We start from the raw sequence: 14,189 nt of genomic DNA, 5'->3' as shown, positions 1-14,189 counted from the left end.
CTCTGAATCACAGTTTAGCTATTTAGGCTGATGCAGCACTAGCCACAACAAACACAAATTTTCTTTTCTTCTTACTTAAATGAAAGATGTGGATTATAGTAGCCAGAAAAATATGTTCTCAAACACACACACACACACACACACCTCTGAAATGGTATGAAAGAAAGATGCTTGCTAAGGCTCAACACAAATCACCCTCTGTCTCAGGGAGACTATTCATTCTCGCTCTTTCTTTCTTCCCCTCCTCTCGCTCCCATGGAGGGGCAACAGCAGCTGTGTGCAGGTGATAAGCCAGTGCAGCAATGGCTGCTCGGCCCTGATTGGCTGGCTCAAAACCTACGCTGATGTGAAGATTGCAGGCTGTGTCTGTCAAAAGGCCACTCTGCTATTAGCTGTCATCTTGTGACATCACCACTGCAAATGACAGCTAAACTGGCATTCTCAGTACAGAGCACATGATTCTCCTTTCTGCCTTTAATGTTTTACCATGATGCATCCTGCAACATTTAATGAAAAATCAAAGCCAGGATGCAGGACAGGACACATGCTGTCAAACAATATGTTCCTCATTCACAAATGAAGCAGTCATACAATCCAGGCTTTTTTTTAAAAAAACTCTGATCATCTTTTAGACAATTACATGTTCATTTAAATTAACATGCCAGGAATTTGAGTTTGTTTGGGTCTTAGTTCTTGGTTGTGTAATGGCAAGGTGAGGACAAAGACAGGCTGAAAGTGTGTGTGTGTGTGTGTGTGTGTGTGTGTGTGTGTGTGTGTGTGTGTGTGTGTGTGTGTGTGTGTGTCTTTCTGTCTCAAGGCTCATGCCAAAGAGGAGGAAAGAAGAAGGAAAATGAGCCTTGAGGAAAAGGAATGATGTCTGATGCCTCATACATCAAAAAAAAAGAAAAGATAGGGGTCACCTTGCATTGATGTCAGCTGATTATTATTGGAACTAAAACTGATATGATGCAGCAAGAATGTACTGTAGACCAGCATTTCTTTGTTACTATATACTGTATGTATGTGACAAATAATAAATTTCCTTTTTTATATCAGCATTATAAACCATTATTCCAACTATTATTTAGCTTTGGGTATAAAAGAAATTTGTTTTTCAATTCTCCCAAATTCTTCCCAAATTAAAATACATAGATGCCCAGCAGGGAGCACAGTCACCGAAGTGCTGTGTGAAAGCTTAAAAGAGGCTCAATGTGATTTACTGTATTTTTCCAGATTAACCACCCTGAGAGCTAAATAAGACGGTGTATTAATCCTTGATTAGATGGAAGACAAGCTATGAAAAATCCCTATTAGGTCAGCAGAATGATTTGAGTTATTAGGTGCAATTTTTGGAAACTAATCAGTCACCATGGGATCAGACACTGCTGTATTATGGTATGTGATAGAGCACATCAGTTTGTCTTTAGTTTCGCCAATAGTTCAGCTTGAAACACTTTGAAAGGTTCCTCCATGAACCATGCCACCTGTCAACAACATACTGTATGCAGGTACAAACATAAATCGAGGAGTTTGCACCTACAGCGAGAAGGCCACATCCAGGAGAGTTTATAAACTGAAATTAATTGCTTGTTCCGGGTGTAATTAGCTCACACCATGCTTTTTTCTAATCTGTGTCTTGGCCTAATGCCAGGTTAGTCCTGGCCTGGCTCCATCCCTTTTCAACACAGCCATATCCTACAGTGATCCATGCGCTCCAACAGGATAGACTTGTTACCGTTACTGGGTTTGATGGAACTAAATATTAACAGCTAAATGTTTCATGAATGAACTGCCCTATATGCTGTATACATTTTCTTTAAATGTACAACCATAATTGGTACCTATTAAATGCTAATGAAAACAGAGTAAATTCCAAAACATATTGAATTGAAAAAAATTGATGCACATGACTTCACACTTTACCAGAACAGTGTTTATTTAATCATCTGTTTTCTATTCAAGATGAAAACAAATGGGTATCCCCATCACGGAAAGCCAAATTGCCTATTAAAGATGAGAGCATGTTCTGTCTCCCTGTGCACCCAGCCATCTTCACCCTAATCATTCCCTGCCTAAACAGCTTAATGGCTGCCATATTGCTACTGTTTATTAGTAAACACTGATGGAAGAGTGCCCGCTTCAACAGTTGTTTATTTGGTCTATCCGTATGGAGCATCAGCTGGGACACGGCCTTTCTGCCAGAGCACTGTCTGCTGTTCAGTCCCCCATCCCTAAACAGATGCTTAATTGTATTTATGGGCATAGCAATAAGGATGTCAGCAGAAGATGACATGATATAATCCATGAAAGCTGGAATAAGCAGTAAAGAAATGGATAAGCTTTCCTTTACAATTGTTTACTTCATAAGACTGTACTTGCAGCATGTAGATTTGTATTGTATTTTAGCACAAATCAAAAGTCTTTGCCCCAGTTTCAAGTCTCAAGGACGCTGAAAAGATGACCTTAGCTTTAAGATGCTTTTGGGAAGCCCTGTCTAAGATCGATTTCCCTCCATCTCTGTCTCAGGAGCCGTTCTATCGATCCTAATCAAATATGTATCACATCCTCAAGCCTTCACCACAGCAAAGATGGAGACTTCAGCTCAAAATGAAAGTCAAAGGAGAGCTAGGTTTCTTTGTTTTGAAATGACAATAGCAGAGATAAAATCTAAAATGTAAATAATAATGTTATAATTTTTAGCTTTACCATCTAGAAACATAACATTTTTACAGCTTCCTAAAAAAAGAAAAGAAATCTCTGCTTTTTAAAACGCTGTAGCATCAAAGCTTTTCATATAAAATGACTGCTATCTCAAAGCCTTGCAAAAGAAACTGTGTACAGTCTTCAAAAGGCAACAGGAAGACACCGTGTTCACACAATACACGAAAAAACACCCCCAACTATCTCTGCCACAACCTCGAATATTACTAAGAGGGTCTTGTCTTGCCCTCTTCCAATTCCCCAAACTCCCTTCCACATAGCACTCACATGTTGCAAATGCACAAATGCATCCTTCAGCTCATGTTCCCATAATTCTTTGTGGCAGCAGAATGATTAATGCACACAACTATTGATTTTTTTTCTTTTCTTTTTTCAGTGAAATGCCCTAACACACACAAACATCTCCAACCCTGAACATCTCCGACTTGACAGTGTCACACTTTGCACACAGTCAATTACACATATAGCCAATGAAATGAAAATACACCTAAAGAACCTTTACACATACACCAGCACACAATATGTACAAATAATAAGCACCCACATCTCCCTAAGCTTTCAGGCAGATGTGTGTAAGTGGACTGGGAAAAGGGGTGCAGTGAAAGACAAGGGTCAGCATTTCACTAACTGCTGATCTGTGTGAGAGGAGGGGGGAGCAAAATGATAGGCTGTGTTGTTTTCATAAGGTTTCACTGCAGGATGGGTGGAGTCGCGTGCTGAAAACCTACCCGTGCACCCACATTTGCAGAATAAGAGAAATGTCTGTTGTACGTGTGCATGTATGATCTAGATCTTCCTCTGATGTGGTTAAATGCAGAATGTACCACCCTAAGTGATTTTCAAAACCTGAACATAAAAAAGCTGGATAATGTGATAAAAAAGTGATAAGGGGAAGACGAAAGAGGGAAATTATCATGTGGCTTTGGTGACAGCACCATGTTTACAAAAGAAAAAGCCTCGCCCACTCTTCTTTCTCTTCCCTTTGAAATCGTCTTCTCCTTCACCTCTTGTTTTTCTTAGTCTCTTTTCACTTCCTATCCTACTACTCCGAGCCCTCCTTCTCAACATTTCCTTGCATCTTCTGTCCTAGGTTCAAGGTTAGCCTGACTTCGGGTGTGTTAAATTTACAGCCCTGTCGCCGACTGCCTCTCAGTGCCCTCACTGTCAATCTCAGTGAATAATGGAGTTGGTGGCACATCACTGGCATGATAAATTCTTGCTGAGCAGTAATAAAGTAAAACAAACACCTACATTAGCCCCTTTGAAGACATCCTTAACATTCCAGTGACTGAGCTGATGGCTGGTTAAGTCTGTGATTCTATTAGCAAGCAAACTGTTTAATTAGCCTCTATAAGCACTCACAAGAACCCATGAGAGAGAAGTGAGCAGAATGCCAGAGTGCAGAAGCACTTTCATCACTTAAATGCTAAACGCACAGCTGGGAAGTAGCAGACTTGAATAGGACTGAAAAATGTAACTGGATATTTTTTTCCTGATGCTGTGAGTATCGAAGAGACTTATTTGCATAAAGCAAATAAAAAACAGCATTTTCTACACAGGAGGGAATTGACTGGGGCACTGTGCCAAGCAGGTTATGCAATGAGATGAGAAGTGAAGAGGCTGATAGTCAAGGCCAGCAGAGGAGAATGGAAAGAAGAGAGCAGTAAATGGAAGGAAACATCAGAAGAAAACAAAACAAAAGGTGAAAAGGAAAAGTCTTTGAGAGAGGACAGGGTAGGAGGCACTCTATATCATTTTAGACCATGCAAGCTTCTGATATTTGTGTTGAAAACAGGTTACAAAACAAATGGCTAATCAAAATGCAACAAAAAATAGTTAAGTCAGCAAAATTCGTCATCATCATTCAAACATAAAGGGAAAGTCAAAAGGATGGATCACAAATATGGTTCATATACAGTACAGGATGTACGAGTGGCTTTTGAGTATATATTTACATGGCAAGCCATCCAGTGCGTCTTAACGTAGTGTGAAGTTTAATTTTCTCTATCACTATCATATTGACCAGTAGTTAAAAGATGAAAGCTGTTCATATACAGTATATCCAATAGAGAAAGCATTATCTCAAAAAGTAAGAGAAGAACTCTCTTCACTTCTCCTCTAATCTTCTTTCTTTTATCTCTCCTTTTTTTGCATCACTATTCTTTACCATTACCTTTTTTCTGTCTTAACCAGAGGTAATATACATGTCTTATGGTTGAAGTGGACTTCCTAATCTTTAGGTGTGACTGGTTTTCCCATTACCCAGCACAACCTTAATGTTTATTTTATTTAATTTAATTTTTTTTACTACATTTTGGTTATTGTTTTATTTTAGTGAAGTAAATGTCATGAATGGCACAATGGCGCAATGAATGGTTTTCAATAAAAACAAACTGTAACAATGACCTGATACTAAAACTAAGATGGATTGTCATCTTCATGTAAACAATCAGATAAATGTATGAATGATTTAAATGTTTGCATCTTCACCTAAAATGTATTTTGAAAATAGTATTTTAAATCTAGTCTAAGATTTTGTGTCTTGAAAATGATGTTTATTTCAAGAAAATGTATTTTCAGTGTGATTCTGACAAAGAATATAACTTTCATTTAACTAAATTGAGTAAAGTATTCAGAAAACTACCTCGAGATAATGAATCAAACTATTCAGTCAATCAGTGAATACATTCTCAAATACATTCTCAAAGTGCCAGATCATAATATCTCAGAAAACTTTACAAACAGAGCAATTTGGGATTGTAAATCAGTATTAATCTACTATAAGAAAGCATTTAACAACAGCAGCGAGGACACATTTTGTTTAGCAGAAACCTCATAATCAGATTCATTTATGAACAGCAACTGCTGTTTGCAGAGAAAGTGGTATGGAGGGAGAGCTGGAAATAGAAAAAAGGATATCAGACAGACAGATGAGAAAATGTGCACACAGGCAACAATATCAACAGATAGTACAGACTTATAAATATAATGCTAATCCACATAGGTAATTTGACTTATACTAGTAATGCATACCATTATGAGAAAATAAGTATGACTGATAATAACATTTGTAGCAGTTGTAGTCAGGCACGCCTATAGTAGGCATCATGAAGCTTTTGTTTTGATTTACTAATTCATTTAAAAGGACTGGTCGCTACAATGTTTGCTCTATCACTTCACTTACATAACGTGATTAAAATGAATGCAAATTTGGCATATGCAATAAAATCTCTGAGGGAGCACTTTGTATATCATTTGATCATGCTGACATTGTATAAATACTGCTTCTGTGTAAGAGGTAGTTAAGATATTCAAAAATGAATTTTTGTGAAGATGTGCAAACAACAGTTCATCATAAACAGAAAATTTATGAAAGTACAAGGTCTTAAATTCAGTGAGATTTGAGATTTATTAAGGATCTAAAATACTGGTTTTGTTGAAGTTTTTTATGCAACCAATGCCATCCAGATAATTCCATCGTCACTAGGCATAAATATTGAGGTACTAAAGGTAAGCAGATGGAAAAAAAACAAATACATAATCTATGGCTACTAGACATCCAAACATACAGACAGATTTATAATTAACAACAACACAGACATAGGCATGTGCACACTTCTACAAAGATGTGCATGTGAAAACACCACTACAAACTGTACAGTACATGCCTTTTAAATCAATCCATTTGATAATTCACTATATAAAATCCTAATAGCAGCATGGGGACAAAGCTCAACTCCATCCCTCCCTGCTGTCTGTTCTTTCTTCTTCCTTTTTCATCTCTATTCATTCAGTCAATTGTTTATCAAAAGCAACCAGGATGATCGGAGCAGAGCGTTTGAAAGCTCATGCTGCGAGATCCATTTTAAAATTCATGACAGGTTAATGGTATGTTAGTGGCAACATTAGGACCCACTGAGCTTGCGTCATGCTCATTCACATTGAAAACAGGCTGCTTCAAATGACTACTAAGCAGTCCTCATTCTGAGAGGTAATTCATATTGTAATTAACTTTTCAATCACAGCTGATTAATTAAGACAGGCCCTGGTCTGTAATTATGCATCTATTTTCGACCCTAATTTGTATCGCTGGATATTCAGAGATTTCAGTAGCCATGATGATTTAAGCCAGTATCCTATTTATGTGCAAGTTACTGATCTTAAAGCTAGTTTTAACCTTTGCATTACTAAATCAGGAGACTCATTCAGTAAATCATTAGCTTGGAATGCTGTCTTGTTGATTTTGCCTCTCTAAAAAGAAAAATATCTCTAGCCTTGGCTGTTCATCCCCACATTCTGATAAACAATGCTTAAGTTGGTGCACTTGATGTTTGTGTTCCTAACAAAAAGGTAAAAATAATAAATAATGGGATTACTTTATAAAGACAATAAAGTCCATAAAGCCAAGGTATTTTTCATGAAAAATTTAAAAAAAGAAAGGAGAAACAATGAGGAAAGGAAAAAGGAGGCTCAGCCGAACTGCACCCAGTCGCCATCGCTAAGCTTTGTTGGTGTACTTGTGGTCTCCCTTGCTTGTGCACAATCACTCGCATAAAGATCCTTCTAGCCCTCACGCTTAGAGTAAACATACAATCTCCATAACAGTGTGAGGTAAATCCGCTCATGCATCAGAATCGACCATCAAATATTTATCACGGAGCAGCAGTGATTTTGACAGTGTGCTCATGCTTTTGACAGCACTCTCCTGCTGCAATACTTATTGGAGTAAACATGGACAATCCAATATCGCTGTTCTTTTGAATGGTTGCAAAATCCTTTTTAAAAAAAGTATAGAATACACTCCATCAAAACATCGCTGCACATTCTAGGCCATCTGTAAAGGAAAGTCAATATAAGGGAAAGGAAAAATGTCATTGAATAAAAGGGTTCTTTAAATAAAGGAATTCTACACAAAAATGTACAGTCCATTTACTGCATAAATGGACTGTACACACACACACACACAGAGATGTTTTCTGTGTTTCAAAACGATGTTAACCTTTTGATCTTAACAGAAGACTAATTTTCAGTCACAGTTGAAACTCAACTCTGAGTCTACTTGGTCTTTTCATGTATTGAAACTAATCAAATCTACATGCTGCAATTTTGCCCCCTCTCTGTGACCTTAAGAGATGTCTTCAACCAGTGGCTCCAAGCAAGCAACTAGAGTAAACTCAAGTAAATAAGCTGCTGGCATGGATCAGAAGACACATCTTCATGCTTGAACAGACACGTTTAAAATGCCACCAAAACACTGTCCTAGATTCTGCCCTCAGTCAAATGACATCAAGTGTTCACTTACAGGTCCCTGAACACCCCATATGAAGCAAAATCAGCCAGCGGGCAGTACATGGAGCAATCAAGAGATAAGCATTCCATTAAACTTGAATAAAAATCCATCGTGCTAAAAGTCCTGGTGTCTTGTGTTATCTTGCTGTGCCAGTGGAGTCAAACAAATAGGATAACTAGGTCAATGATGCTATGTAAACTGTTACCCTGTACCCCGTGCTGGACTCAAAATAGAGTTGACTGAGGTTGAGTGTGTACAGGAGGAGAAGCTTAGTAATTCAATGTGACACTTATCAACATCCTCTAGCTGGTGAGGGGAGATGGCTCTGCAGAGTGGTAGAGCCTCAGCAGTGGCAGTCAACAACAGTAAACAGGTAAGAAGATGACTCAAAGAAAAACAGAACATAATGTCCAAAGAGCAGGGAGTAGGGATAAGCAGAGAGTTGGCTGAGGTAAACAGCCATTGAAAAGTTAACAAACCTCATTCCATCAAACATTAAATGTCAATGCTTTTTCTTCAAAAAAGATTTTTTTTAAAAAAAGACTTCATTCTGTGCAATTTTATGTGCTTTGGACAATGTACCACATACAGTAGGTTTACAATTGGAAATGGCATGGAACATCTTCCCTTTACACAAGGTTTCATTTATAATAACCGGATATACTGTACCAAAGTATGAACATATTTCTTGTCTTACCTGAGCTGAGTGAAACTGTGTCTTTTTCCCATGATACAACAGTGACGTAGGCCTCAACAGAAGCAGGAATAATGCACTTGAAGACGGCTACACTGCCTCTCATAGCCTTCTGGTCCGCCACTCTTACTGTGTAGGGTTCACGTGAAACTGTGAAACAAATAAAACAGAAACAAATCTCAATCAGAAAGAATTTTACATTTTAATTTGCCTGATTTGATTAATTTAAAACCCCTGTACACAATGTTGTCTTTAAAAATGAAAGTCAATTGTTAAAATGAAACAAAAGTGTACCATAAGGTAAGAGTAACCATAGTCTCACTGCCATTCAAGTGCTAACAGTCATCTCAGTAAACCAACAAGAAATCAATGCCTATTTTTTTCTGACCAACTTAATGTTTTTCGATTTTAAGAAGTATGGCCTTCAAAGTCATACATTCATTTATCAACAGTATCTACATCAAGTCAATCATCAGTTTAAATGTTGCCCCAATTTTCTGTTTGTCAAAAAAAAAAATTTTTTAGGGTTAGTATTTTCTTTCATAAATATTCATTTACAGTAATATATATGTAATGCACACACCTTCATAACTACATTTGTCCTCTCGGTGTGTACCACTTTGCTCTTTGCACTTTGCACAACGAATCACCACCAGTTCTGTTGATACTCATACAAACAAATCTTTCTATTTATTTTTTTACAATGCCTCTTATATATCCATCTGAGGTGATTTGAATTGTTTTTATTACTAATGCTGCTAATGCTATAGAAACTAGCTGGACTCACCAGCTTTTATGTGGACATCCTGACTCCTAATCTTGCCAGAAGGGTTTTCGGCAGTGCAGTAGTAGGTGTTGTCGTGAATCAGCTTGCTGAAGCTGGATGGAAGGAAGTTGAAGATCTGAAGGGTTCCATTTGGGTGGACATGGCGTATGCCTGGGACATCGTAGATCTCCTCGCCGGTCGCCAGATACCAGCGCAGCGAGGCAGGTGGTGCCCCCCCAGCAGGACAGGGCACCGAGGTCCCTGTGGTGCTGGCAAAAACTACTTCTTGCAAAGATGCATTTACAAAGTATAGACTGGAATGTAGATCCTCACTGAAAACTGCAAGAGACGAAACAGATTGCATACTGTTACAATAATGTATAATTTTTTTCACTTACTGTTTTAAAAAGTAACTTGTTTTCTGGATTGATTTCCTTGTTTAAATAGGTTTTGTATTGTTTACAAATCTCTTTTCCTGTAAAAAGGTACAGAAACAACGAATTGAACATAGCTGAAAAAGTTTACTGAAATATGTCATACATTACAAAGCACAAAATATGTTCCCTCTCGAGCAATCAATTTAAAGTGCCTCTATGAATAATCAGTTGATTAGGATTCATCATTGTATTCCCATCTGGGACAACATAAATACATTTCTGGAACAATCTTTAGAGCTTTAAATAAAAATTAACTGCCATCAGTTAGGAAATAATTTCCTTGATTTTGTTTGGTCTTTAATTCCAGACAGCATCACATTAAAGAGAAACATGTTAAATGTGCATGGTTCTATTGAGGAAGGTTGTATTATAAATGCCATTGTCAGACCAACACACTCAGTAATAATCCACAGCTGTTAAGAATAAGAAAATGTCCAGAATAATGTGATGAATAGGGTAATGGTGTATTGTAGTCCAGTTGCACTATTTATGAGTGAAAATTAGAAATGCTCAGGTCGAGTATAAAAAAAAACTGTATTATACAGCATTTAAATGTACTATTTCTTGACAACATCGTAAGTCTTATTTTTCAGAATGCTTCGGGTTCACAAGTTGTGACATATTTAATGTGCAGCTTTTCAACAGAGTTTGCTTACATTAGCCTTTTTACAGGACCACAATGATAAGTGTTAATTAAGATTGTCACCTTTGTCATCTTGACTCTTTTTTCTCCCTCTGGAGTTTGAACACAAAGAAATAAGAAGTAATTTCTGCATTTTGATATATAAAGCCTTGAAGGGAACAAGCAATCTTTTTGTGTACATGTTGCTGTTGGCTAACAATGGTGTTCCCATACGTTTACAACTTGAACACCAAAGATTTTCTGCACATGACTTCATAGCGCAGCTTCACGACGCAGCTTCACGACGCAGCTTCACGACGCAGCTTCATGACTTCACGAGTTCCATTTGAAGGTTGCATATGCATGACTTGTTCTCATGCTTTGACTTACAAAAGAACCATCTGTTACAAAGAGAGTAACACAAATTCTTTAGAGTGATGCAAATCTCCAGTATAAAAACACAAATTTTTAAGTAAAACCGCTTTATTATTAATGTTAAGTGAGTTTATAATGTTGAATAATTAGAACTAATTTGCAACAACAAATGAGTGTTTTATGGGTGTGGGCATCTACACAAGGAGGTCATTGAAGTCTCTCATTGCTGGTTAAGAGCTGCTCGAGCGGAGAAAAGAATGGAAACGTCTGCAATTTGAGACCTTGTTAGGAATTTATGAAGTGCTAAAATGTTTTCTCCCCAGGGAAGGTCCCAGCCAGCTGCCAGTGCCACTGTAAGCCACTTAGTGCAGAGCCTCTGGGCTCGTCACCAGGTTGAGATGGCAAGCGAGATTCAAACAGACACACACACACACACACACACACACACACACACACACACACACACACACACACTCAACCACAAACATGCATGCAAGCACAGACACACACACCCTCACACACACACACACACACACACACACACAGACACACACACACACACACACACACACAGACACACACACACACACACACAGACACACACACAGACACACAAAGACACACACACACACACGCATGCATACAGGTGTTTTAGCTTTATATAGTACTAATAATAATATAGCCAGTATAAAGCCTGAAAAAACATGAGCAAAATAGTTTACATTAACATAGCCATAAGTAAATAAATCTAAAATATCAACGTTGTAAATTTGATGTAAATGTAAATTTGACCTGCTAGTACAATACCAGGCATTGATTGCCTGCACTATTGTAAAGCATAGCTGACATTAGTAAAATAAAAAAGGGCTCAACATGATAGCTCTTACACTTGACAGTGTATGTTTACAACTAAGCTTTAAATAAACATTAGAATATTATCATCATTTAGAATCCAAAATTATAAATTGAAGATATAAATGAATTGCTTACAGAGTTTTAAAGTGGATTTCTATATGATAATGTTCTTCAACATGTAATCATTGAACTGCCTAAATGTAAACGAATAAAAGTCTTCTCATCTACTGAGATTCTAAAATAATATTCACCCATTTACACCATATTCACAAATTTATTGCAGAGGCCGCTGCATGAAATGTCAGTTCGTCTCCAGTCACATGCTGGCTATGCAGCAGAGTTGTATAGGTGTATATATTTAGAAAAGAAAAATGTTTTTGTCTTTATTTCAAAAAGAGAAGAGACAGGCAAAACAGGAACACATCAAAGTGTTCAGCTTATAAAAATGTACTTTGTTAAATTTAACTTGTGCCAAAGGTACACTAAAGCAATCAGCTGAAGATTTGGAGATCAAAGGATCATGGGTTTCTCTGAACCTTTCTATTCTGTGCATGAAGAATTAAAGCCGAATCAGAAATAAATATATGTTATGGCAGTTGATATATTTCTATTTCACATATTTAAAATATGGGATAGCATCTCAATTTAGACTGGCTAAGTGATACCCTGAAAAAATGGACATTGGTGCAAATAATTGTACAGCTCATTTTCCAAATTGACCAAGCACAGGTGCCAGATCAAAAAATGCTATTGTGACGCAGGTACTTCAACCCCAAAGACCTCACATAGAGCATCAAGTCATGCCCCAACAGATGGCCTCAGGGCCCGACCACTTACTACATTGCCCAAGAGGAAACTGGTAATTGGCATAATTTTTCATGAGCTCAACTGTAAAGGTGAAAGAGATGACACTCTTCAATAATGTATTATATGCATTTATAATTGACTATGTAATTTTTTTCCAACAGAATTTAGTGAGGCAGGAAGAGGGGAAAAACTGTTATAGTTCTTGTTGGTATTATTGTAAGTTAGCATGCTGTTAAACAGCTGTCACCACCATTATTTACAATACCATAAAGAGGCTTTATGCTTTTTTGCAGCAGCAGCAGCAGCAGCTGTAGCTTAGATAGAAAGCTATATGCTTTTGACTGGCTTTATAATAATTTCTTTTGTACTATTGAGTGACTTTCTATTCAGATAGAAGTGGTTGTACCCAACCTAAAAAGCCTCTGTGGTTATTACAATTCAATGTAAACTATATATTTTTTTTACAATATTGGCATTGTTAGCAACTGGATTATTATTATTGATATTTTTTTCCATCAGGTGTAATTAAGGAAAGTAGCCGAGGTTAACCCGTGTTTTGGTACAATCATTGGACTGTGATCTTTTAAACAATTGAGCTGATCAGTCGACGCGGTTTAACCAACCGTGTCAGTGTTCTTTCTGAGCTGCTGGGGTACTTCATTTAAGTAAACGTGCAATCAACACCAATAAAGAAAACAGCAGATAATAAGAAATTCACTGAGTGTTTGCTGAAATAGAAGTAGTCAGAAGTCACCAAATCATCACAATTCAAATTTAGCATCTGCATCTGACTTTAGCATTAAGCAGCCAGACTGGTCTTAGGGCCATGGGTAACTAGCGAAATCCTAAAAACTGTAAGTTCATAGCCGATGATTCTTTGATGAGCGTGTTATGACACAAGCAAGATAGAACATCAGAGAACAAACAAGAAGAAGAAAAAAATCACAGCAAGTAGGACTGATTCAGCTTCCCATATTAAAGAAGGTAGTGGTGTTGCATTTGTTGAGCAAGCAGAGCCATTGTCTGAGTTGTCATTAGTGCTGCGTTATGGGGACTCAGCACTACATGGTACCATGGCACTGTGTGCTTCACAGTGACAACCTGGCAGCAGGAACCCTGGGTAATTAAAGCAGCTCTCAAATCTGTGTGTGCGTGGGATGAGGAAATCATACCTGACCGTCTCATATTCAAGACTCGCAAAAACCAGGGCAGTTTTTCACCTTAACAGAGTTCTGTCACTACTCTAGCTTTATGGGTAGCAGCATTGGTATGATATGCAATGCTAAAACAAATTACCATGCCACATTCACAGCCAAGGTTGAGTTGCGAGTTACCCAAACTGTGTTCTTTTACGTTTAATGCAGGTAAATAGTTGGATATCCTATTCTAATAAAGGTTATTTACCAAACTAAAAGGCCAGGAAAAATTAAAATAACATATAGCTGCTCCAAGACAGACAGCCCTTCAGCACCATGCAGTCCAGTATGAGTAAGCATTCCCACTGATCTGATCTGCCCAGAGGCAATACACCATGCACTGAAGTTAAATGAATGTCTTCCAATTTGCTCTCATGAATATTAAGCAGTGCTGTGACAGTAGAAAGCGTTGGCTGTATGCAAGCT

The 14,189-nt window shown here is 37.6% G+C and overlaps 2 protein-coding genes across 3 annotated transcripts in view; one reads left to right on the top strand and one right to left on the bottom strand.

The window, feature by feature from the left end:
- The window catches only part of bace2 (beta-secretase 2), a 168,000-nt gene that overhangs the window by 118,109 nt on the left and 35,702 nt on the right, over window positions 1-14,189 (top strand). The gene's annotated exons all lie outside the window — the stretch shown is intronic.
- LOC306830732 (cell adhesion molecule DSCAM-like) overlaps window positions 1-14,189 on the bottom strand; it is a 102,676-nt gene that overhangs the window by 78,099 nt on the left and 10,388 nt on the right. For both annotated transcript variants that reach the window (XM_079354372.1, XM_079354373.1), the window contains exons 2-3: window positions 9,493-9,810; window positions 8,709-8,855 (exon numbers count right to left, since the gene is read on the bottom strand). In XM_079354372.1, the coding sequence (XP_079210498.1) occupies window positions 8,709-8,855; window positions 9,493-9,810 (465 nt within the window). The remainder of the gene's footprint in view (window positions 1-8,708; window positions 8,856-9,492; window positions 9,811-14,189) is intronic.

Source organism: Symphodus melops (genome assembly GCF_947650265.1).
Source record: "Symphodus melops genome assembly, chromosome: 10".
NCBI lineage: Eukaryota > Metazoa > Chordata > Actinopteri > Labriformes > Labridae > Symphodus > Symphodus melops.
This window is presented reverse-complemented; position numbering and strand designations above follow the sequence as displayed.